Source organism: Myotis nattereri (genome assembly GCF_964212035.1).
Source record: "Myotis nattereri genome assembly, chromosome: 13".
Classification (NCBI taxonomy): Eukaryota; Metazoa; Chordata; class Mammalia; order Chiroptera; family Vespertilionidae; genus Myotis; species Myotis nattereri.
This window is the reverse complement of record NC_138088.1, coordinates 13598146-13624533: the sequence shown is the minus strand read 5'-3', so window position 1 is coordinate 13624533 and position 26388 is coordinate 13598146. Positions and strand designations below refer to the sequence as shown.

At 46.7% G+C, this 26388-nt stretch overlaps 2 protein-coding genes across 6 annotated transcripts in view; one reads left to right on the top strand and one right to left on the bottom strand.

Annotated features, from left to right (window-relative positions):
• POLR3A (RNA polymerase III subunit A) overlaps positions 1-11251 on the bottom strand; it is a 51216-nt gene extending 39965 nt beyond the window's left edge. The window contains exons 1-8 of the mRNA XM_081105311.1: positions 11086-11251; positions 8060-8195; positions 7659-7796; positions 7041-7212; positions 6433-6587; positions 992-1231; positions 731-893; positions 442-578 (exon numbers count right to left, since the gene is read on the bottom strand). Coding sequence (XP_080961437.1) covers positions 442-578; positions 731-893; positions 992-1231; positions 6433-6587; positions 7041-7212; positions 7659-7796; positions 8060-8195; positions 11086-11129 — 1185 coding nt within the window. The 5' untranslated portion in view covers positions 11130-11251. The remainder of the gene's footprint in view (positions 1-441; positions 579-730; positions 894-991; positions 1232-6432; positions 6588-7040; positions 7213-7658; positions 7797-8059; positions 8196-11085) is intronic.
• Positions 11252-14756: 3505 nt separating this feature from the next.
• RPS24 (ribosomal protein S24) lies at positions 14757-22378 on the top strand. 5 transcript variants are annotated; one of them, XM_081105306.1, is made up of 6 exons: positions 14757-14838; positions 16290-16355; positions 16451-16660; positions 17919-18029; positions 21733-21754; positions 22296-22378. In XM_081105306.1, the coding sequence occupies exons 1-5, from the start codon at positions 14836-14838 to the stop codon at positions 21733-21735; spliced, it is 393 nt and encodes a 130-aa protein (XP_080961432.1). In that variant the 5' UTR covers positions 14757-14835; the 3' UTR covers positions 21736-21754; positions 22296-22378. The 5 variants fall into 5 exon arrangements, with proteins under 5 accessions (XP_080961432.1, XP_080961431.1, XP_080961430.1 ...); XM_081105308.1 differs by lacking the exon at positions 14757-14838 and adding an exon at positions 15098-15683; XM_081105305.1 differs by lacking the exon at positions 21733-21754 and having other exon boundaries at positions 14766-14838.
• Positions 22379-26388: the final 4010 nt, after the last annotated feature.

Sequence of the window (26388 nt, the reverse complement as noted above, 5' to 3'; positions counted from 1 at the left end):
GGCTGAAGGACCCCCACTCCAGTATATGAATTTTCATGCACTGGGCCTCTAGTGTATATAAAAAATTCTTTCACTTAAAAAATAAATAAAAATCCATCCCAAGAAAATTAACTGTGTGTGGTGTTTATCATTTAGCTCCTCTAAACCATGAGGTATGAAGCAACATAGAAAGATGTTAAAGATGATAGTACTTGGGAAAGAAGTTGCAGAACAGTACATTTAATATATCTGTGAGTACATACACAGTTCTGCTTGTACTACATATAGCGATGCATATGTAAAATATGAAACAAACAGGAAAGATACCTATACTAACACATGCCAAATTGTGCATTGAGGGGGACTACAGGGGATTTTCCACTGTCTGTTGTTTGGCATCTTAAACTATAATGTAAAGGACTGGATTCGAAAGACAGAATCAAGCAGCTGAATGGTACTTACTTTCTCAGGAAAAGTTAGAATTTTGGCCACATGAACTGGCACAGCTACCTCATCAATCCGGAGGTTGGGGTCAGGTGAGATGACAGTTCTGCCAGAAAAATCCACCCTCTTTCCTGAGAGGTTGCCTCTAAATCGACCTAAATAAATAAAAATGTGTCACAGGTCTCCATGGCACAAGGAAAGTCTGTGATCCCTAATTAGATAAGCTGGACATGCATTTGAAAATAAGCAAGCACGCAAGCAAGCAAAGGCAGTCAACTGCCTCCTGCACATTTTGTTGGCAACATACCCTGTTTTCCCTTCAGGCGTTGGACAAAACCCCGGGTCCATTTCTTGGGCGCCATGTTGAGGGGGATGCCTGAGAGCTCACTGTTGATATAGAGGGCACACTGCAGCTGCAAGAAGTCCCAGTCTTCCATGATCATCTGGGTCTTGGCTCCTGATATCCGATGCTAAAAAGGAGCAGAGAAAGAACAGAAACGAGCCTCATCATCTTGACTTTCTTGCTCATAAGTGTTTGCATAGAGATATGCTAATGGGAAGCACTGACCTTTTTAATGACATCATTTAGGAAAATGATTTCTGTCAATTTCATCGTCAGATCATCTTCATTGGTGCCAGACTTCAAATCACTCACGACGGAGGGTCTGATGCACAAGGGGGGCACTAAAAGTCGCGTGAGAATCAAATCGGAGGGCTTTCCAGCTTCTGGGTTCATCAGAAGAAGAGGAACATCTTCCGCTGGGATTTGCTTAAATAAATTCAGAACTACTAAGGGATTCAAGTTTTCCTATGGACAGGAAAGAGGTACATTAATTTCCATAGCTTGAGCAAGGGCTTACTCTCCATACTCTCTAGCCTATTCACCACTTAAAGTAAGTGTAAGTGATGACAGATTTCTGCTAATATGCTATATTGTGAGAGCCCTTAAAATATGCATGCCTTTTATTCCAATTATTTAAACCAATAATTCCACTTCCCATAATTATTCCAAAGGGGATGATTAAAAATTAACATAAAGATTATGTTCACTAAAGCTGTTCTTAATAATGAAGTTGGAAACAGCCTGACTGACAGGTTACTGGCTAGATAAAATCATACATCGAACATTAAGAAGCCATTAAAAAAAAAAAAAAGACACTCTAGAATGCAGCTATTGCCATGAAAGATGTTCACAAAATACTGGTAAACGAAATAAGCATGTGTACAATATGATCTCCTTTAGGATGTACATCTATACAGAAAAGCGGAAATGGAAGAGTTTACCAAGGTTTTAACAGTGCTATCTTTCAGTGAGTGGAATTATAATTGGTTTGCTTCTGTTTTTACATTTACATTTTCTGTAGTGAACTTACATTGGTCTCTATTAACTTCATTTAATAGAAGTGCCATGCTGTAACAACTTACTCATAATTTAAGAACTAGGCAAATTATCAGATAGTCAAAGATCAAAGGGAAGAATGATCAGTTTGTGTCTTGTTGCTGCTTATTGATTTTTCTTGGAATCAAAGAGCACGTGACTGCAAATATATGCTAAATGCAGAATTTGCTCTGCATAACTTAATGAGAAGGGGAAGACAGTTAAGGAAGAAATGTATGAACAGCTACTGCCCTCAGAACAGTGCCGCAAAACAAACTTACTGCCGTCCCATCCTGGAGGAAATGGCAGTGAAGTCGGGAGAAGGAAGCTTTTCCAATCCACATCCTCACCCGAAAAAGAAATCCCTTCCTCAGTTTCCCTGTCTCCCAGCAATGGGCACCTCACTACCACCTGCAGCAGTTGGGGAGGTGGGGGAACCTAGAACTGTTCATAGCATTCTAGGAAGGGGATGAAGGCCAGCCTTCCCCTGGAGTACCAGTCAGTACTAGACGAGAGCATCATGGGCTGAAGGCCGTCAGGAGGGCAGGAGGACTGGCAAGAGTCTGGAAGCCATTTCTCTGTGAGAGCAGCTACTCCAAGAGTGATATCCCAACTGCCTCCCTGGAGGCACCTGGAGGAGGCTGCTGACTTATTCCGCTCTCACCGGGAAGCAGAAATCAGGGACCCATGAAGGCAGCAGAGAAGGACTGTTCTGCACAGGGCAGAGCATCCTGGCGGCTAGAGCTCTGGTGTGGGCTGCTTTTGGGTGGTGGTGAGGGAACATGTCCGGCAGGATCGCAGCCAGGGCAGCCTGTCACCCAGTCTGCCAGGGACATCATGGAATGCATTTCACCTGGTGGGGAGACAAGCCTGATGGCATCTAAGGAGGTACTTTTGTCTGCAGGTCCACCAACCCCTGGATTTACATTACAATCGGGAGTGGACAGACAGTAGTCTTCAGGGGATAGAGTCCAGAGGTTCAGTTCAATTCCTCCATGGTGTGTAACCCAGACTCAATCACGCTGTGCTGCCCATAAAGACACAGGGTTCCTTTCCTGAAAAGGAAATGAACTAGGGCCAGCTGATGATCTCAGGGACCCTGCCAGGCTCCAAGCACCAAAACTGGCATCAAACAGGACCTCAGAAACATGGATCTTGTTACGGACCAAGCTTAAGCAGAAGAAACCACCAAAAGCACATGACAGAGCACAACTGTTAGACAAGACACAAAAGTTGTACACATGAGGAGGCAAGGCTGAGAGCTCAAAGGGGGTCCAGACAGCAGAGCAGGCTGCACAGAAGCAGCGAAGGCTGGGAATTCTGGTGACGCCGAGGAGGGAAGGGAGGCGTCATTAAGCTGAAGGGACACTGAGTCCGAGCACAGCAGAGGTGGGAGGAAACCTCACCTTTATCACGATTGTTATTACAGGACTGTTAGAGGCAGTGGAAACTACTGCTGCAACTGGGCCACATGCTCTACACTCTTGTATGCGTTAGATACTGTGCTAAGCACTGGATCTGGAATCATCTCCTAATCCTCTCGAAAGCCCTAAAGCAGATACTCTTGCAATCCCTGCTCTGTAGCTGAGGATACTGAGGTACAGGTTGGGTCATGTGTCTGAGATCGTGGAAATAATAAGGAGCGAAGCTGGGCTCTAATCTCAGGTCTGTCTGACCCCACAGACAAAGCTCGTAACCACTACCCTAAACCACCTCTAGGGTGTCAACCCGGGTAAAGTGGAGTGGGGGCACGGGGAGGTGGTGGCAGTGGGCGAGTGTCCCAAGGGCCCAGCTTAATGCACCAGATAAGTGGAAGGGATCCTTCCTAGGCCAAGTCACGTAGGAGACTTCCAAACCAGATGCCTCCGGTCCTAGAGGAGGACCACCCTGTGGAAGCGTCAGAAGAGCGGTCCTAGGCAAGTGAGGACAGTGCCACAGGTTCTGGGCAGAGAGGCAGCAGCGGAAAGTGCCAGTGAGATGCCAGGGAGGCTGATCTGAGAGCAGCAGAGTGACTACAGGGGATCACAAGTAAGACCACATTCAAGAAAGCCCGGGCATCCTCATGCAAACTGACCACGGCTGCTTGCCAGGCTTCTGACAGCTTTCTGCCTCGCACACCCATCTCCACAGTGGCGGGTCATCAATTCCTGTCCACTCTTACTGTACACACTGACTCTGGCCTCAGGCTCCACCATCACTACCCAAGTTCAGGGTCGGTTTCCCCTTTCTTCAATTCAAGGCATAATTATACATAGGAAATTGCCCCAATCTTAGAGATTTTTAAACCTCTACATGCGTACACCTGTGTGCATACATACCACCATTCAGATCAAGATACAGAGTATTTCCATCTCTCCAGAAAGCACCTGGCGCTCCTTTCCCAGCCAGCGTCTCGCCCTCACCACAGGGTAACGGCTCTCCCAACATCCACTCCCACAGATGAGCCCCGCCTGTTTTTGGACTTGATCTAAATGGGTCGGACGCTAGGTACTCTTGTACACAGCTTCTTCCTCGCAGGACTCTGAGAGTCAGCCAGGATGTGAGTCAGGAGTTATTTCTTTCATTGCACTATATTCACTTGTATGGACATACGACAATTTATTTATCCTCCTGTTCACAGGCATTTGGGATGTTTCCAATTTTGCCTTTTACTAATAAAGCTGCAAGAAACATTTTTGTACAAATATTGTGTACATACATATACACTCATTCTGAGTATATACCTAAAAGTAAAATTGCTAGACCACATGTAGGTTTAACTTGATAAGAAATTGCCAAACTTGTTCAGAGTGGCGATAACATTTTATACTTCCACATCAATGTGTCAGACCCTTCCCTACACTTGGTTTTCAGTTTTTTTACATTTTAATTTTTCTGGGAAGGTGTGTGTATATTTTAATTAGCATTTCCCTGATGACCAATAACATTGAACAACTTTTCATTTACTTATAGGCCATTTGGGTACATCCTTTTATGATGTATCCAAATGGCCTATACAACTTTTCGGCCAATTCAAGTCTTGCTCCCACCTTTTAAAATTAGATGGGTTTTGCCCAGCCAGTGTGGCACAGTGGTTGAGCATTGACCCATGAACCAGGAGGTCAGGGCACATGCCCTGGTTGTGGGCTCGATCCCCAGTATGGGGTGTGCAGGAGGCAATCGATCAATGATGCTCTCTCACCATTGATGTTTCTCTCTCCCCCTCTCCCTTCCTCTCTCTGAAACCAATCAGGTCATTTTTTTCCTTAGTGATTTGTAAAAGCTGTTTCCTGTGTTCTGGCAATGAGAGTCCTTTGTCAGGATTTAGGAATTGTGACTTCTCCCAGTCGAGACCTGCCTTTTCCCTTTCATCCTGGTGTTTTCTTAAGAGCAGCCAGGTGTCTTGAAACTTCACCATTTATTCATCATTTCCCTCCCTGCTCAAAACCTTCAGTGGCTCCACACGCCCAGAGCATAAGGCCCTCTGCCCAGTAATATCAGTTGGCCGTCATGGGCCTGCAAGCCAACTCCCTGGTAAGAGCTCCCGCTCCCTCCTCACTGCCATCCTGGGCAACGCAGTCCTGGAAGTGTATTGTGGGATAAAGTACAAGGTGGGGCAAAGCAGGCTTAGTTGTTTGTATGGACAATAACACAATCATTAGTCGATAATAATACAAGAACAAACTGTTTTGTGTCCTCAAAGCTGTAATCCTCCTTCGGCATGAGCTAATCCATCTGAAGAACTCGGAACAGGGTCAGTGCGTGCCAGCAGTCACTGAACGTGAGGTGCTTTTCCATCGCTCCCCGGTCTTTCAATGAGAGCCTCCGCCTCAGCGGGAACCTAGGCACTGTGACCTGCACGCCCTGAGCTCAGTGCCCGACTCTCTAAGCCCACTGGCATTTACACCGGATGGAACCACACCTTTCCCAGTCTTCCCTAACCAAGTCCAAAGTGACATTTTCCTCCCGATTTCCCACTGAACTTACTGTCCTTGCCATTCTTGTGAGTCAGCACTGCGGCTATGATATTAGTTCTCTTTTCACAGATGAATGGCTACCGACACATCTAAACTGTGGGATCCTTGAGAGCAGACCCAGTGGTGGCAGCTCCTGATGCTCCCCCACAGGTCTCATAGAGTCTGGTACTCAGCAGCCACTCAACTAATTGGTTAGTTTCATATAGTATCAATTCTCGACAGTCCTATGTGAATTAAGAACTAATCAAGCTCAGAGCAGGGTAAAAATAAGACACTTCATAAGATTCTGTTGGTCAAATGTATGCCAATAAAAGTAATGAAAATTACCTACAAGTTCTTATGTCTCATTATCCCTGTGAGAAACAGGATTTCTCAGTCTGTGCTCTGTACAGCTATAATTTTACAATCTTTTACAATAAAAATATGACATGTTACCTGGACAAAGGAAAATTTGTTAGTTACAAGACCAGTCCACATTAGGCTTAGTGCTAAACACTTGTCACATGAAGTATTCTTGGAGATCTAACTTAACTGAACTTCGCATTTTGCAAAACGTGCGCATATCAGAGGGTGGAGAGACAGAACGTGTGTAAGACCTGGGGGAGCAGGGGAAGCAGAGAGAGCAGGTGGAGCAGGGGGAGGCAGGAAGAGGGCAGGCATGCACATCAGACTCACCTGTGCCCTCCCCAGCAGGGGCTCCACTTCTTTGTTGTGCTCGATGGCCGTTTCAAAAGAATGAAGGAAATTCGATACGATAGGATCTACCACTTTTTTGTTGGTCTTGTATTTCTCATGAATTATCTTCAGTAAACCACACTTCTTTACAGTACCTGTAGGAATTTATTACTAAGGTTAAATAAAAGGTTATTAGCTAGGCTGGCCTGAGGTTGCAGCCTGGTTAATGAAGTTACTGAAATTGGTACAGCAATGAGAGATGAGATGTGCACCCTGGCCGGGTAGCTCAGTTGGTTGAGTGCTGACCTGTACACCAAAAGGTTGCAGGTTAGATTCCTGGTTGGGGTGTGCACAGGAGGCAGCCAATCTATGTTTCTCTCTTTCTCTCTCTCTAAAAAAATCAATTAAAAAAAAAACACCCCAAAACATATCCTCCAACAAGGATAAAAAAAGATGAGAGGTGCATTTCCTAACAGTGCACCAATTGCTAGGCTCTATAGCCTAATTTGCAAGAAAAAAAGTTGACTGAGAAACACTGCATAAAGCTAATAGGCTAAACAGAATGAGTGGAAAGGGTTACTGCTGAACCTTTCCTGCGTTCTGCTCACCATTGAAAGCACCACAGTGATGGCAGATGTTTTTCTTTCGGCATTTATCAGAGATTTTCTTCTTCAGCCCTCGCTTCTGGAGGTAGGTCAGGCCAGGCCTCTTGAGATAATCCAGAAACTGCTTCTTCTCCTCCTGGGACAGCATGATGTGGCAGCAGGTTTTGCAGATCATCTTTTAAAAATTAAACAAAACAGATAAAGGATAAGAGGATGAAAAGCCTTCTTTTTAAAATGGCACCCCCACGCCTTGCGAGGACACGGAGTGACCATGCACTGGGGGACCTACAAGATCTGCATGGAGGCAGCCCGAGCTCATGATAAAGCTAGCCAATCAGAGATGGCTGGTAGGATCTTTAACTTTTTTCTCTCTGTTGTTCTGTATGACTTGAATTATTATTTTATTATCTTTTATATTGCATAGCTACCACTTACTCAAGGAAATTTAAAGAATAAAGAGTCCGTAAGCAACTTATTTATTGAAGATAAAATATTATGCGCTTAGTATAAAAATTTTCCCTAGATGTGTCTCCCACCTCTCACAATTCCTAAGATCACTCCAATGTCCCTAACTGATAACTCCCAAGTTCATGCCTGGGACAGGAACACACACGCACTCACCTGCAAGATGCCTATGACGGCTCGGAAGTAGCCCACGTGAAAACAAGGCAGCTCCAGGTCAATGTATCCGTAGTGGCCCAGGCAGTCAGCCAAGTTCTTCCCACAGGTTTCACAAGGACGGTCCTTCTCACTGGTGCCCTTTGGATAAAAGCACCCCCAGTAATCAATGAGGACCACCGGATAGCAAAGTGCGGACCAGTCCTCACCGGTGGCCCAGTGACTCGGAATCAGAACCACCCGGGAAGCTAAAGTGTATTCCCATCCAACTGACCGCAGGCTGGGGGCTGGGATGGGTGCGCAGGGGAACAGGGGGTGTGGAAGGAGGCCCTGTTTCCATCCAAGTGATAAGTCACCAGTTTCAAGTCCAAGCACAAAGAACCCGGAAGGCGCAGGGGTCTTACCATCCTGTGGTCAAGCACCCCGTACAGCAAGGGGGCGTGGTTGTTGTCCTGGCTGTACAGGTTCTTACTCACAACCTGGATGTGTGCCTGCTGGCGCATCTCCTCGGGTGACTTCATTCCAAAACAGATGTGGCTTCTGGAATGAAAAGAAACAGGGGAGCAATTACATCAAAACCACCTACCAAAAACGGTGATTACATCTGTGACCCACCATAACCAACCACATCCTCCCATCTCTCTATAGGCTCTGCGCCCCATTATTATATATTAAGACCTCTCCCATTTTTCCTCGGTAAGCACCCTTCATCCCTCTCTATTCAATGAAGTGGGGCTCACCGAGGTCACCCGCTGGTTGCTCAATCTAGTGAGAGCATCTCCCAGCTGCCGTGCTTCCCTCATACCTTGAAATACTGTCTTCTCATGGCTTTGGTGACCCCACATACTCGGAGCTTTCTTCCCTTCTCTGGCTGATGCTTTGTGGTCTCTTCTACTGCCATCTCTTACATATTGGCATCGCCCCCTACCGGGGCTGCTACCCCTCACCCTCTTTTCTGTTCATTGTACACGTTCCTCCTGAGTGATTCTGGCACTTGAGTATATGTTGACATCTGTCTAATCTCTAGCTGTCGGCCAGTTATTTCTATTCAGCTGGAGGCCACACAGACACCTGTTCTGGACACCCATGCTCAATGCCCTACAGGCACCTCAGACTTGACGCTTCTAAAACAGAACCCAAGACTTTCTCTCCCTGATCTGTTTCTTCATTCACTTTCCCCCCAAATTGGGGATTAACAATGTGCCAGGCACCTCCTGAGGGGCTGAGAGCACAGATTACATAAGACAGACAAGGTCCCCTGCCAACATGGAGCTCACAGTCCAGGGTAGACAAGACAGATAATAAACTGATCCACAAGTTGGAGTAAAAGTAGAGAATGAAATGATGTGAAGGGGTAGAGTTTAAGGAGCCGACTTTATGTTGTGTGGTCAGGAAGTTCCTGTGTAAAATGGACTTTTAAGCTGAGTTTTGAATAAGAAGGAACCAGCAATAAGATGATCCGCTGGCTGAGCACTTGAAATAGAGCATAAATAGGGCAAAGGTCGCAGGACCAGTACAAGCTTGACATTTTCTTTCTTTTTTATATAGATGTTTCATTTTACTTACAGATTTGAGGGAGAGAGAGAGTAGTTGTTCCACTTACTGATGCATTCATTGGTTGATTCTTGTATGTGCCCTGACTGTGGATCAAACCTGCAACCCTGTGTGGGTACGATGCTCTAACCAACTGAGCTACCCGGCAAGCCTGGCATTTTCAAGGAACCAAATGCAAGCTGTGTACTAGAGCACAGAAAGCTAACGGCCCAAGATGAGGCCAGAGAGGTCACATGGGGCTCGGGAACTATGATAGGGAATTTAAATGTTAGTGTAATGGAAAGCTGCTAGAACAGCGGTTCTCAACCTGTGGGTCACCACCCATTTGGGGGTCGAACGACCCTTTCACAGGGGTCACCTAAGACCATCGGAAAACACACATATAATTACATATTGTTTTTCTGATTCATCACTATGCTTTAATTATGTTCAATTTGTAACAATGAAAATACATCCTGCGTATCAGATATTTACATTACGATTCATAACAGTAGCAACATCACAGTTATGAAGTAGCAATGAAAATAACTTTATGGTTGAGGGTCACCATAACATGAGGAACTGTATTAAAGGGTCACGGCTTTAGGAAGGTTGAGAACCGCTGCTCTAGAAGATTTTAAGCTGAAGTGTCAGGGATGTGATTTGCATCAGAACAGTCGCTTGGGTGGATTTGTGGGAAGAGATTACATGTGAATAGAGGCGGGGATTGGGGTGGGTGTGAGAGGCCAGGGCCCACTGGGAGAGACAGCCTGGAAGGGTTCATCCAGATGAGGCACTTTCCCATTCCAGGGAAAGGAACCATCCACAGGGCCGACCAAGCCGGAAACTCTGTGCATCTCATTCCTCCCTCCCTTACTCATCCTGACCCGAAGCCCCTTTGGAACCCACTTCCCTCCAATGGCCCTGCCGCCCCAGTGCAGGCCAGCATCCCCTGCCCGATCCCTGCCCAGGCCTCCAGGGCCACCCCCTCATCCTTTCCCTCTGAACCACGAGACCTTTCAGGACTCTGATCAAGCCTCTCCGCTGCTCAGTGAAAACCTTCAAAGGTCCCTCCCTGCCTGCGAGATGACTCCGGACACACGCTTCCTTCTCATCGCCCCCGTCCCTCCCCACGGTCCCGGAAGAAAGCTGCCTCGTGGCTTTCTGCTGCCCGAACCCTTCTCACTCGGGGCTCCCGGAAGCCCCTGTGCCCACCCTTGCCGCTGCCCTGTCTGCCTTCCGCAGCTGCACCGGGCAGTGAGGTCTTGATTCCCGGCCGATCCGCAAGGCCCGTCGCTGGGCCAGCACACAGCGTCTTCCTCGCAGATGCCTGCTGCCAGGACGGGGGATTGTCGTTTCCCGCTGGGCGCTCTGCGAGGGGCCGCGGCTCGTAAAGCAGCCCTGGGGGAGCAGGCCCGGGACTGCTGCCCCGCTCCGAGGCTGCCCATCCCGGGGCGCAGCGCTCTAGCGGACAGCCTGTCCTCCCGGGCACGGGGCCTCCCGCCCGGGGCGCTGCAGCAAGACCAGGCTGGTCCCCGCCCGGAGGCTCCCCACGCTGCCGCGGCGAGAAGGTCGCGGGGGTCAAGGGACCACGGCCTGAGCTCGGGGAACGCGAGCCCTGGCCCACGGCGTGCGATCGCAGCGCCCAGGCCCACGCCCCTCCCGCCCGGCCCCGGCCCAGACCGGCCTGCAGCCCCTCGGTGCGGAGGGCTCGCTCCGGGTCGGGATTCTTGGACCCGCCGGGTTCTGACCTCTGCCCAGCCCTTCGGCTGACTCCCAGCCGCCCCTTCCAACTGGCCCTCACCTCACACCCTGACGGCCCGGGACCCCTCACCTCGGGCCCCTCCGCCCCTCCGCCCCCCTCTCGCTCCCCGTGGCCAGTCTTGCTCCATCTTACATTTTCTTGGCCACATCCGTCTCCCGGAACTGCTCCTTCACCATGGTGACGGCTGCCGGGGCAGCTCCCCGGACTCGGGGGGCTGGATTAGGTAAACGAGGTTCCCCACTCCTCCGGGGATGCTGCTACAGACACAACCGCTGCAGCCTCTCGGCCACCGTAAAGCGTCTCACGTGGCCGCTTCCGCTTCCGCTTCCGCTACTCGCAGGCCGTCTGTCAAGAGAGGCTTCAGGGACACCGATTCTTTTAGTTCTACATCCACTGCCATCTTGTGGCACCTCCTTGAAATGGCAGGGAAGCCGGGTCTGTATTTATTTTTTTAAAAAATATTTTTATTGATTTCAGGGAGGAAGAGAGATGGAAACATCAATGATGATGAGAGAATGATTGCCTGCGTCCTGTACACCCCCCCTCTGGGGTTTGAGCTCCTACCCTGCCAAGGACTTGAAATGTGGCCAAAACCGGTTTGGCTCAGTGGATAGAGCATCGGCCTGTGGACTGAAAGGTCCCAGGTTCGATTCCAGTCAAGGGCATGTACCTTGGTTGTGGGCACATCCCCAGTGGGAGATGTGCAGGAGGCAGCTGGTTGATGTTTCTCTCTCATCGATATTTCTAACTCTCTATCTCTCTCCTTTCCTCTCTGTAAAAAATCAATAAAATATTATTATTATTTATTTATTTTTTTTTAAAAAGGACTCGAAATGTGACCTCCTGGTTCATAGGTCGATGCTCAACCACTGAGAAACACTGGTCGGACCTGCTCCTGTATTTTCAAAGTCCCATTTCTGCTTCTTTTCTCCAGGTCATCTGACACAGGCGGAGAAGCTACAACTCATTGCCTCAGGATTTTCAGACAAACAGAGAGGCATAAAAGAAAAAATAGTGATTATCAATCTTAATAGCATCTTAAGTAAAGTCTCAAATAGTTTAAGAGCGTTGGAGGCTGAAATGAACCCTCCCAAGGAACAAAGGGCACCATCTGGACACCCAACAAAAAAATAAACAAGGCAGAAAACACAGCCACACAGGCTCCTCCAGTTCACAAAGATACTTTGCAAAAGAAGATGATTAAACTCATGTTCTTGGTTGCAAAAACAGAAGCTGAAAGTGTCTGTTTAGAGTGAACAGTGAGCCACGATGAGCTAGGGAAACAAGATGAAGAGAGAATAGGAAGGAAAGATCATTTATGTATTGAAATAAATTGCTTGCCTACAGTCTGTGGCAACCCGTGGGAGGTGATTAATATGACATCTTAGTGCACAAAACTACTCAAGGAAACCACACCATCACAGGACTCAGTGCTACAGAACCTGAAATTTCTTTACTACGTTGAGAAACTGTTATAAAGTGGATCAACAATCTTTACATTTTATGAAGAGATGCTATCTAAATTTCAGACTCCATGAATCCTCACCAGTAAAACAATAATGTGGCAGACAAAAAGCAAACCAGATGTTCCTAACCGATTTCAGCAGTTAATCACTCATTGTATCTTTGAAGTAATGTTGACAATCCTATACCAACAAGATCTGATGAGTGACTGGAGGGTAAGGGCAAAGGTTCTGGAACCACAGGGCCTCCAAGTTGTGTGACTTCGGGAAAGTTGTTTAACCTTATTGTGTCTCAGTCACTTACCCATTTATAAAAAGGGTAGAGTAGGTACCTGTAACATAGAAGCTCCAATCCCGGGAGTGCCACACTGTTCTTTGCTAGTTGACAAAACCATGAGGGGACCAGAGGGGAAAGACATGGCCTTTATTTTTTTTAATTTATTATTTTTAAATATACCCCCATTGATTTCAGAGAGGAAGGGAGAGGAAGAGAGAGAGAAACATCAATGATGAGAGGGAATCATTGATTGGCTGCCTCCTGCACGTCTGACCTAGCCTGCACCCTGGGCATGTGCCCTTGACCGGAATCACACCTGGGACCCTTAAGCCCGCAGGCTGATGCTCTATCCACTGAGCAAAACTGGCCAGGGCAAGACATGGACTTTATTACTTACACAATGAGGAAGACCCCATGGCCTCCAAGGGAGTGAGTGTCTGCTCTCAGTCAGGGTTGGATAGGGGCTTAACTAGACGGTAGGGGAACACCCTGCATACAGGCAGGACAAAGACAGAGTCTGGTGAGGTTTTCAGCTGTCAGGGTTCAGGCAAGGCCCTGGGGTCTGTGCCGATCTGCTTCTTGTGGCCACTGGCCAGGTGGACACTGTTCCACTGACTGGGAGGGGGAATTGGGCTATGTCTTTGATTGACCCCACAGTGCCCTAATTTTAGGGTTGGTGGGATGGTTAAGTGGTATAATGACTGTAAAAGTAATTAGAATGTAACAGGCAATCATTCAATGAATATTAATTATTTTTATTATTCTGAAGCATACAGGAAAGCTACCCTCAAAGCCTGCATCCTGGTCTCCTGGTCTGCACTAACCTTTGGGAAGTTCTTTCCTAATGCCTCTCTTTGAACATCCACACGTATATTCTTTATCTTTACATGTCTCTTTCACTTTGAATAACTAAATTTCTGGATCAAGCAAGTACTCATTAAAAGCTCATTTTTTGTAAGAACTAAGATTTGCAGAAAAAAAGTTATTTATTTTTAATAAGAACATCAACAGATGGCAGAGAGAGAGAGAGAGAGAGAGAGGGAGAGAGAGAGGCGGGGGGGGGGGAGGAAGAACATCAACAGAGAATCTCACAAAAATGCTAATTAGCAATAAATCAAATCAAAACAGTCAGTTTGAGCACTTGAAATAACAAAGGTTTTGAGTCAGGGTTTCTTCAGTTTCTTTATAAAATAAGGAGACTGGCATACGATGTCTTCCAGCTTTACCAACTTGTAACTCGGCTGGATGTAATTTTTTCTTTTTGCTTATTTTTCAAACTTTATTTTTCAATTACAGTTGACATTAGCTATTATTTTATACTAGAGGCCCAATGCATGAAATTCATGCAAGAGTAGGCCTTCCTTCCCGGGGCTGCCGGCATCAGCTTCTCTCTGGCACCTGGGACCTGGCTGTCTTCCCTCTGGCCCGACTTCGACTTCATACAGAAGGACATCCAGAAGGACCCTCAGGTCTAATTAGCATATTACCCTTTTATTATTATAGATTATTATAGATTAGTTTTAGGTGTGCAGCTTACTGGTTAGTTCCCACCCCCCAGTATTTCCAGTACTCAACAGGCACCATACATAGTTATTGTAATAATACTGGCTATATTACCTATGCTTTACACCCCCTATTTTGTTAACTACCTATTTGTACTTCCTAACCCCTTCACCTCTTTTACCCAGTCCTCCAACCCCTCCCCTTTGGCAACCACCAGCCCGCTCTCTGTGTTCATGAGTATGTTTCAAATTTGTTTGTTCATTAGATTCCACATATAAGTGAAATAACATGGTATTTATCCTTGGCTGGAGTTCATTTAAACTGTAACTTAGTTTACAGAAATTTTAAGTAGGGATAATTCACATAGTAGTGAATGGAACTGAAATTGAACGCGTGCTTACGTAGTCAGCACTGAAATGTTCCACCTCCTGATTGGTTAGATGAGAATTCTGGGTGTGGCCAAAGATGGATGAGGCGGGGCCTCAGGCACTTCCAATCCGGCATTGGCGTGGTCAGCCTCGCGGTCTGGCCACGCCCCCACGCCGCCGCCGCCGGGGTCCTTCCGTACGCGTTGATATGATTGGCCGAGGAAGAGTGGCTCTCTTTTCCTCCCTGGCTGCTTGAAGACCAACCTTCATCATGGTGAGTCTCCCGTGCCCGTCCCGTCATCCGCTGCGTATCCGAGCCATCCGTTGCCCCCCGCTCCCGCCGTCCGCGCTACGGCCGCCCGAAGCCCAGTTGCGCTCCCTTGGCGTGCCGGACTGAGGCCTGATGCCGAGGGCCCCGGAGCCGCCGGCGGGGTGTCCAGGCTGCGCTGCCGACCGGGACACGCCGGGCGTCCGAGTCGAGGGCCTGGGGCGGAAGGGAGGGAGCGGTTTCTGCGTTTGTTGGCTTCGTAGAGTTCAGAGGATCGGGTGGCGTGAAACACTTAGAACCCACAGTCGCAATGCGGGACAGGCGGTTTGCGGGGGACGGCAGCCCCCGGCGCGTTGGGGAGAATGAAACCGCTGTCCCGTGCGAGCCAGAGTGTTGCCAGCTGCCGGGGCCCTCGGGGATGCCGCTGCCGGGGACGGGAAGCAGCCCCCCAGGTTGTGACTAGTGAGGTCCGGTTTTTATTAAGTCCACTCCGCTTTGCGAGCCTTCCCCCTGGCCCTTGACTTCCATAATTAGATACTGTTGGAGTGAGCTTCGGTGTGGTTTTTCAAACAAATTGAAATCGAGCAACCAGACGTTGTTGTGTGAAAAGCATTCCCCCTTCTCCATCACTTTGGTAAAGTTTATTTTGGTTTGCAAACATGCTAAATGTCCACACCCCGTGGTACTTAGAGCTGTTGGGCCATTCAGAAGGGAATCGGGTTTTCTGGGCTGTCGAGCCGGTCCCTGAAGAAGGGTAGGTGCATGCAGGCGTGCAGCGCTGTCAGGTTTGTGCAGGAAGCTGTCGGGTTTGTGCAGGAAGTTGAAACGCGGAGCGGTGACTGAAGCACTTGGTGAGTCCAGGTTTAGTCCAGAGAACGTTCTCAGCTGGGGGCGACTTTGGCCTTAGAGGGGACAAAGTCTGGAAACATTTTTGGTTACAACTGGGAAGTGGGGATGCTCTGGGCACCTGGTGATTAGAGGCCAAGGTCGCCACTAAAACATCTTAGAATGCTTAGGGCAGCCCCCACAACGGGACTTCCTGGGACCACGGTGTCCTAATGCAGAGGTTGAGATACCATGCCCCATCCAGGTGGTGCCCACACCGAAGGGAAGGAATACGGATTCCCACGCAGCTGCCGGCTGCCTTTTCTTGGCACTTAGCTTGTGTGTTTGGGTCCTGTGAGCTAGGCCCACCGTGGTAAGTGGGTTGGGAGGCAATGGGAATTTGGGACTTTTTTCTTTGTATTGAAGCTTTCCTGTTAGGAGTCCCTGTGGCTCTTGAGCATTTGAAATGTGGCTCCTGCAGCTGAGGAATTGCATTTTAAATGTTATTTAATTAACTGTCCACATATGGTGAGTGCCTACTAGTTTGGACAGCGCAGTTCTAGATCTTGGAAAATCACAACAAGGCCAAGAAAAGGTTGAGTAGTTTTATTAACTCGTATTACTGTTTTTAGAATGACACAGTAACCATCCGGACCAGGAAGTTCATGACCAACAGACTACTTCAGCGGAAGCAAATGGTAAGGAAGGGGCACATCACAGTTTGGTTAACTGTTCTCCTTTTTTAAAGGTGTGTTACATTATACTAAATACTAAACTCGACATTTCCTTTTAGGTCATTGATGTCCTTCACCCTGGGAAGGCAACAGTACCCAAGACAGAAATCCGGGAAAAACTAGCCAAAATGTATAAGACCACACCGGATGTCATCTTTGTGTTTGGATTCAGAACCCACTTTGGTGGTGGCAAGACCACTGGCTTTGGCATGATTTATGATTCGTTGGACTATGCTAAGAAAAATGAACCCAAACACAGACTTGCAAGAGTAGGTATCTTCGTTTTGTTACAGCTGCTGAAGACATTTTTCAATAGCATTGTATTGTGGGTACAGTGAAATAAGCAAGAGCAAGCAGTCGGGGGAGGGACAACATACAGACCTAATGAACTCTTAAGGGGTTAAGAGAACCCCTTGGTAAAGGAACAGGTAGAGTCTGCAGCATTTGAGGGGATAGATTTTGAGCTGGGTCTGGAAGGGCAGGTAAAGTATTATTCCTGGGGATAGGAACTAGAAGTGGGGGTGAGTTTGGAAAGATAGGTTGTTGCCAAATAAAGTGAGATCCTTTGTACCAAATGTCTGAATTTGGACTTAACTCCCATAGGTAGCCAGGAGCCAGAGTAGTATTTGGGTAGTAAACTTAACTAGCAAGTAGATTACTTTTTTTTTTTTAATTCTCACCTGAGGATATTTTCCCGTTGATTTTTAGAGTGGAAGAGAGGGAAAGAGCGAAATATCAATGTGAGAGAAACATGGATTGGTTGCCTCCTGCATGCACCCTGACCAGGACCAGGGTCTGGGCAGGGGAGGAGCCTGCAACCGAGGTACATGCCCTCGGCTGGAATCAAACCTGGGAACCTTTAGTCCACAGGCCAACGCTCTATCTACTGAGCCAAACCGGCTAGGGCTGGATTGTTAGTTATGTCTATCCTCTGAAGTCCTTTTTCTTCTTGCTATTAGATAAATCTTACAGAAGAGCTGTGAGGGAAATTATTGTGGCCTGGTAGATAGATGTTACACTCTTTACTGGGTGCTGGGAGGTGTTGAGATGACATTGAAGCCGAGATCCTTGTAAAGATATGGAAGTAGTCTTTTAGGCAGCAGGAACAGTAAGTGCAAAAGTGGAGAGTGACGAGGAGTCGGTTATAGCAGTCTCCATGGAGGGTGGGTGGAACTCATGGAAAAGGCTCCTTTGTCAGCTGGGAGTAATCTGGAGATGAAATGGAAGAGACTCTGAAGAGAAGGCAAATGTTGGGGAGCCTTGTTAGCTGTAGGTTCAAGGCTGGACAATAATAGCCGAGTCCCCTGAACTTACCATGCAGGGAGTGTTGAGTGGACCTTTTTTTCCTGTGCTATTTATACTCATTGTTTCTTAACTTAAATCCCTTTCTGTTCAAGTATTAAATGCACTTGAAAAGTTTAATTTGGGGAGTTGTATTTATTGAGCTCTAGCCTGGTCCATTTTCCTACCAGATTAGTGGGTAATGATGCTTTGCAAATAACCTATATACATTCCTTTCTCCTTCAGCATGGCCTATATGAGAAGAAGAAGACCTCAAGAAAACAGAGAAAGGAACGCAAGAACAGAATGAAGAAAGTCAGGGGGACTGCAAAGGCCAACGTTGGTGCTGGCAAAAAGGTATGGCGCATCAAGGAAAATACAGAGGTGTCAACTGCAGGTCTTTAGTTTCTAGAAAAAAGGGGCTTTGTTTTCTTTAATAACTTTTCTTAATGTTTCTTCCCTCCCACTACTTCTGGATTACAGAAGGTAACGTATTTGAGAAGCTATAGAATGTAGTATCCTAACACCACGTCAGTAGAGTAGCTTCTCCCACAGTAGCTTTGCCACAGCTCACAGATTAGCACAGCACGGGGGCCACATCGGTTCAGTGATCACCCTGGTGGGCGCCTTGTAAGCCCAAATCGGGTTTTTTTTAATATACTTTATTGATTTTTTACAGAGAGGAAGGGAGAGGGGTAGAGAGTTAGAAACATAAATGAGAGAGAAACATCCATCAGCTGCCTCCTGCACATCCCCCACTGGAGATGTGCCCACAACCAAGGTACATGCCCTTGACCGGAATCGAACCCGGGGACCTTTTAGTCCGCAGGCCAACACTCTATCCACTGAGCCAAACCGGCCAGGGCCAGTCCGGAGTTTTCATTTTACTAATTGGCACAGGCTCACCAGGATGCAGATCTAGTTTTCTGAGACTGAACTTACTTTAAAATGGACAACTGGGTTGAGAAGCAGTTGAATCAATGTGGCCTGTGTTCTGGCATGCTGGAGAGGCAGCTGAAATCTGAACTGTTGACCTCTCCAGTTAGCCAAGACTTCAGTGATTTTAATGATGAGCAGCTTTTTACCAGCTTTGCCTAGCTAATTCTAAACAGTTGAATTAAGGTGTTGGGTTGTTAAGTTAACAAATAATCAAGTGTTCTGTGAACTTTTTTTTTTTTTTTTTTTTTGCCTTTTCCATCTTGGATTTCTTGTTCATCAGAAATGAAGTGTCTGGCAGGTACAGAGATTCTGAGCACGGTGTGGGATGCATCACCTTCACTGAGTTTGCTTTGATGCTTTGCATGTTGGCTTTTGAACAATAGAGTTTCACAGTGTGGTTTATTATAACACCATTAGAGGCCTGATGCACACAGTTCGTGCAAGAGTAGGCCTTCAGTCCCCCAGCTGCCGGCACCAGCTTTCCTCTGGCACCTGGGACCCGGGCTTCCCTCACAGCCCCGCCTTTGTCCGGAAGGTCGTCTGGAAGGTCCTCTGGTCTAATTAGCATATTACGCTTTTATTATTATAGATTGCTATGCTTTAAGATAGTGTACTGTGAACAAAGGAGGAAAGGTTTTAATCACGCTTATTTTGGAAACTCAAAAATGCATGTTCCGGTGTGAAGTGGAGGAAGGTGGATATCCTACTTCGTAGGCACCCTTTACCTTCACTTGGAAAGCTGTGTCTCAGAAAGTTACATACTCAGGAAATGGCTTTACTTAACACAAGGCTTGGGAAGGGTCCTCTCCACTTATGAGCAGTCTTTTCCTTGGGGACTTGAGAGACATCCATTCTCTGCAGCTCTGATAATAAACTGGCCCAGGAAACTTGGCAAAGCTTCTGTCCTGGGATCATCCACTCAAAGCTGCCTTTTATCATGCCATTGTTTTTTACTCAACTTTTCATCTGATATAAATTCTAAATTTATTTATTGAATTTTAGAAAGAGGAATGGGAAGAGAGAGAGAGAGAAAGAAACACTGATTTGTTCCACTTATTTATGTATTCATTGGTTGGTTCTTATATGTGCCCTGACCAGGAATCAAACCTAAAACCTTGGTGTATCAGGATGACACTTCAACCTGCGGCTCTTTGGCCCCTTGAGTGTGGCTCTTCCACAAAATACTGGCTCTTCCACAAAATACCAACTTCTGTGCATGGGCTATGAGGTTTCAATCGCACTGTACATGTGCGCCCGCACGTGGTATTTTGTGGAAGAGCCACACTCAAGGGGCCAAAGAGCCGCATGTGGCTCGCAAGCCGCAGTTTGCTGACCACTGCTCTAGCCAACTGAGCTACCTGGCCAGGGCTGATTTTATATATATATATATGTAAAATATTTTTATTGATTTCAGAGAGGAAGGGAGAGTTAGAGAGAGAAGCATCAATCAGTGAGAGAGTCATTGATCAACTGCCTCTTGCATGCCCCTCAGTGGGGATTGAGCCTGCAACCTGGGTGTGTGCCCTGACCAGAGATCAAACCATGACCTCCTGGTTCAAAGGTCAGTGCTCAACCACTGAGCCACGCCAGCTGGGTGGATATATTTTTTTAATTAAAAATTTCTCAATATAATTGTATATTCACATGAAAGCCTTTGATGAATATGCTTTTCCTACACATACTTGGTCAGAATGGTGCAGTTCCCAATTTTAAATACATTTTGCATATTTGAGCAGTGTAAACCAGTTGTAACGTGACTGAGCTTGGGCTGGGAGTAGTAGGATTCTGAAACGGGTGGTCACTGCCCCTGTGTGCTATGACCTCCCCTTCTCTCCCCCTAGGCCAGGCAGTAAACGTGTTCTGCCTGCACAGAACTCAGATCACACTGACTTCCCAGCGCCATGGTTAACGTTGACAAACTGCCAGAGCTCTTATACCTACCTGTTGACAGTTTCTGGAGATTGCAGAAAAGAACCAGTCTATATTTATTTGTCTTCTGATCTAGATCTGAAGGATGTTTAACAATTCTTTTTTCTTCATTTAGCCTGAGTCTCATGTGTTAGTGCTCAGTGGTGACAGGTACAGAGGGGCTACCTGTGGGGACCTGAGCCATCACTGGCCTACTTCAAGTTGTACTGGTGAATTTCACTAGCACTGCTCTGAAAAGCCGCCTGGAAAATGAATGCATAAATGAGCACGTGCATTTTATTTTTTACTTAATGGTTTTAGAGAGAGAGAAAGGGAGAGAGAAGAAAACATTTATTTGTGACCCATTTAACTTTGCATTCAATATTTGCTGCTGTCCTGATTGGGGATCTAACCCCCAACCTTGGTGTATCTGGATGATGCTCAATCAACTGAGCTACCCCGCGAGGGAGAGCAAGCACATAACATTTTTTGACTAAAAAAAAAAAAAAAAAAAGTCAGGCATATTAGTGTTCCTATTATTTTAGTTTTTGTTTAGGTATTGGAATTGGTATTTGCTTTTTACCTTTTGAGTGCAATGAATTATTTTAAATTAAGTAATACGTAATCTCATGTTTGAAGAACATTTGAAGCATTTTTACCTTAGCTAAATTCTGCCTGTTTTAATATTAATTTGCACTACTTTTGTTAGCTGTGGATGGTGGCTTTTAAAGTATTGAGTTGAGGCACATTTTAAAAGACTTGCTTGATCATTTAGACCTCTCCCATTATGGTTCCATTAGACTTTAGTCTGGGGTGATTACCAAGTCTGCCGATGGTGCTAGTGTATAAGGGTGCCCAGCGCAGTCCATGTTGCTGGGCAGAGCAGAGGTATGCCTACTTCATCTATAAGTCGGCAGTGGCAGCCTGGGTTGGGATTAGCGTTGTACTGATCTCTTCATTGTGAAGTCATCACGCCACCTTGTTTGCATAAGAGCCTGAGTAATCAGGCAAGGTATTCTCAAAAATTGGGAGTAATAAAATCAGTGAGTGTGTCTAAGGAGTGTTCTATATACATTCTGCAAAGAAGAGAATGATCATCTTCGAGGTATCTGATTGCATGCACGTAAATGCAGATTATTTTGGAGTTTAAAAGGGACTATTAATGAATGTCTCTTCCCCCTCTTCCCTTTTCCCTTCCCTGCCACTGATTCAGTGAGCTGGAGATTGAACTACAGGTATATATAATTCAAGCTTTTCATTTAGAGCACTAGACTTCTTCATTTACTGACACAGTAATTTAAAAGTAGAGCATGCAAAGTAGATGTAGAAGTAGATTTACAAATGTGTTCAAGAGTTGTGTTTTAAATACTAATAGTGACATGGCTTTGTTTTTAAAATTTAGTAATATTTAACTCATTGTTTGTTTGTTTCCTAACTTGAATGTTCTATTTCTTTTTTATTTATTTACTTATTTATTACATTTTTTCCCCTTTATTGATTAAGATATTACAAATGTGTCCTCATCCCCCCAATGTCCCCTCATCCCCCCAATCCTGCCCTCACCCCCTGTTGTCCACATCCATCACTTATGCAAATGTTCTATTTCTTGATGTTTACGTTGTGTCGTGATCATACAAACCTAATGTCATTCTAGGTTACTAATAATTGTTCTGCATGAATGTCATTAATTTTGGAGTTTGTTGACGACTTTGAACTTGAATTTTTAAAGTTCCGTTCAGCAGTTGCTAACTAAATTTTTTTTTCTTTGATTCACAGAAGGAGTAAAGATTCTTCGGTGACTTTATCTGTGATGGTTGTGCAGATTTTTCATGAGAGGATTAATAAACTGTAAACTTTTATGTGTCTGGTTGTTTGATTTTTACTGGGAGTGTAACTAGTCTTCTGTTTATCGGACTTAAGATTGCTGCCCCCAAGTTCACATGTTCCATTAATCTAATTCACTGAAAACGTGGTATGATGGGGTGGCGTTTATCCTTCCATTTAACAGCACAGAGACATCAGGTTAGAGAATGGGCAACATGGGAGCATGCAGGGCCAGGAGTGCTCATTTACTATTCGCCATCAGTATAATGGTGTTTCTGAAAGAGACACCTAAAATCTGATTCCTTTTTGTTCTTTCTAGAATCCACTTAGTTCTTGTTAACTGAAAAGATTATTTGCTGGCCTCAATGAAAATCAAAATTATTAGGTCACATTTTTATTCTGACTAGGATCAAAATTGTTACCTGTGTATTGTAGGTTTATGCTTATGGGTTAAGTGAGTGGTATTATGAGTGGGGAATTTTTTGCTTTGTTAATCCACCTGAGGCTATTTTTTCATTGTATATATATATATATATATTTTATTGATGTTTTACAGAGAGGAAGGAAGAGAGATAGAGAGTTAGAAACATCAATGAGAGAGAAACATCGATCAGCTGCCTCCTGCACATCTCCCATTGGGGATGTGCCCGCAACCCAGGTACATGCCCTTGACCGGAATCGAACCCGGGACCTTTCAGTCCGCAGGCCGACGCTCTATCCACTGAGCCAAACCGGTTTCAGCTTTTCATTGGTTTTTAGGGGGGGAAAGGGGAGACGGAAACATCAGTGTAAGAGACCCATCGATTGGTTACCTCCAGCATGCACCCCGATCAGGACCCTGGGGATCAGAACAGACCCTTTGGTGCATGAACACTCTAACCACTGACCCACACCAGCCAGGGCTGTAGAGCTTTGTTAACGGGATGTGCTCAGGGAGAGCAGTTAGTAGCCATAACCTCTGGAGAAGGGAATTGTGATTAGCTCTGCCTGGGCTGGGATGTTGTGAAAGTCACAAATTGGCTGTTTTTGTAAGCTTTTAAACATGCAGAGCATTTTGAAAGGACAGATTTTACATAAAAATCCAGATTCCTAGCCTCTATCTGGAAGTATCAGCTGGCCCTTCCTGCCTGGGGCACTTGGTAGTTTACAGGTGGGCTAGGAGCCTCAGGACAGCTATTTGCTCTCCGGTTCCCATGGCCACTATTGCAGCTAGCTTGCACCCTCGTCTCCTGGGGGTCTTGTGTCCCCTCTGCATGCTCCTTACACCTTGTCCAGCTGAGTGGGCAAGTCACTTGGTCCCCTGATTGGGTTTAAATTGGGGCTCCCAAGGGTATTTGGTCTGCTGACCTGACACACGAGGTTGTTTTGATGGGCAAATGATGATGCATCTTTGAAACAAGTGCTAAGCAAGTGTGACTGGAAGCAGGAACTTGCAGAAATTCTCATTAAATTGTAGGCAATTGTGTTATTGAACTTCAGGGTTCTTGGAGATTCAGCACTTCCTTGGCCCTGACAATAATCAGACCACACTGCTGCTGTCAACAGGCTTTGAAAGCCATAAAAATGCAAGGTTGCAACAGGGAGAGCACATCTCCCCCTTCAACTTGCTACTAGCTGGGGGGGTGGGGGTGGGGGTTGAAGCTTTGGGAGAGGTAGCAGGAGTCATTAGAGGATGGTGAGCAGCTAGAGGTGGTTCTGAAGCCTGAAGAGTCCAGTGAAGAGTGGGGTGCTTTATAGCTTGCCTTAGAACTACACCCCTGAATTCCTTTTGTAGCTGCACATGCCAGATTATCGGGCACCTTTTAACGCTCAGCTTTCTTCCTCGAAAGCTGATTATTTTGGGCTACTTGAAAGGCAACATCTTCTCCCCCCCCCCCCACGCCCCTTGATAGCTCTCCTTGCGTCTCCCCCTCTCCAGAATCCAACTCGCCATGAATTCCTTACAACTTGGGCTTCTAAAGTGTAAAATCTACACCATTCTCCACCTCTGCACCAGCACACACCACCTCTCCGGAGTTCCCTGGCCACCTTCTGCACTCCTGTTCTCTTCAGTCCTTTTCTCCTGCAGAGAAGGATCCTCCCACAACTCATGCTTTTTCGTGTTAAAACTTTCCTGTGATGTCCCAGTACTCTTAGAATAATGACCAAAATTTTACTATGGTTCAGGAAGATTCTGTTCCCCAAAATCTGTTGCTTCCTGCAACCAACCCCTGCCTCCAAGCAAAGTAGTAATGGAAAGGTGAGGGAGGGAAGGGGGGTGGGGAGGGGAGTTGGGCTTCGGGGGCAGCCGGGGAGGATATGTGTGTGGTGTCACCACAAGGGCAGCTGGGGAGAAAACGGGATGACAGCAGCAGCAACCAGTCCTGTGAGTTTGCAGCATTGTCCCCTGGCAGGGCCCATCCTCCTAAGAGCCAGACTTGCGGGCGAGGAAAAGCAACATCTTAAATACATCATACTCTTGGAGCCGAGGCAGCTGCTGTTAACTCTATAAACTATCTCCTTTAATCTGCACAATAACCCTAAGAGGTCTTAACCAGACCCCTGTTGGAGAGGGTTTCGAGCCCCACCACCTAAGTGATGGAGCTGAGATTGGACTGCAATTGTATGGCCCCAGAGTCTTTGTTGGGCACTTACTCATTTACTCAAATATTGAGTAGCTGTTTTCTGTAGGACATATAGTGGTATCTATGACTCATGATTTATAGGCCTACTATGTGCTCAGCAAGGTGTCTGTTGCCAGGGGATCATTGAACAAGTTAGATGGCCGACTGAATTCCCCATTTATTACTGAGCTGTGTGCTAGTCCCTGTCCTGGGAGATGGATGAAGGAGCAGTTCCTCCCCTCAAAGCTCACAGTGGGTTTAGCAACTTGAAACAGTCTTAAGACCTGGCTTCTGCTCCTTACCAGGAAGCACCAGACAGTGCGTAATTGTGTTAAGTTATGTCATAGGGATCCAGAGGCGAGAGGATCAGTGCAGGGGGCTGGTATTGGCTGGCTTCTGAGAGAACACCAAGTGGGGCAAGACACGTGATTGATCTGGACACAGGAGCAGGGGTCTCACTTGGCGCCATGGAAGATGGGAAGGAACACGGGGCTGGGAAGAGCAGGCAGCTGTGGTGTGAGGCAATTCCAGTCGTTCTGCTGAGGGAAGAGGAGACCAGATTGGGGCGGGTGGGAGCAGAGCGCAGGTAGGCATTTTCTTATCAGTGAGCCGAAGGCCCTGTGGTGACTGGTGGCTTCCAGCAGCTTGCACAATGCATCTCTGGTAGGAGAAATTCTGTTTCAAAAATAGACTTCAGGTTGGCTGCCAGAGTACAGAGGCATCCCACTTTGGCTCGTTCGTGCTGACAAAGCAGAGGCTTCCCTGAGTTCTCGAGCCCTAGTGTGGGTCTAGGGAGCGAGCAGACTCCCACACTTTCATTTGACCTTGCACGCCCACTCACCTCTAAATGTCTGTAGGCCAGACATTGCAGCAGTGAGACCCCCAGAACAACAAACTCCACGGTCTGGTTGGGAGATAGGGTACAAGCGAGGTTCTGGTGGGAAATGAGACAGGAGAGCTCATCAGCGAGGTGGTCAGGGAGGACCTGCTATGCCGAGGATTTCTCTCCAATAACGTGGTTGAATGAATCCGCTGGAGAATTAGATGTTCAGCAATGGATTGAGTGTCCTTGGCACATGCTGAATTCCTCTGCGTGGGAGATATTTGAGCTGTTGGGCTGCTCACCATGTATGTAGGAGAGGGGATTTGCGCAGGAGGTTAGGGGTAGATGAGATGGAATCCATGCAGTTTAGCGTGGGAAAAAGCTAGACCGGCATCTGGAGACCTACTTTCTGACCCCTACCCCTCCTCCAGCCAGCAGGGGCCATGGAATTGGCAAGGGACTTCCCTTTTTTGGGCCTCCATTTCCCTGTCTAGGTGTGGTACAAGGGCTAGATAAGTGGTTCCCAAGCCTGGCATGTGGGGGCTTGTTTAAAATACAAATGCCCAAGGCCCCTGGTCCCAGGAACCCAAGCATCTGAAGTTGAACAACTTCCAGATTG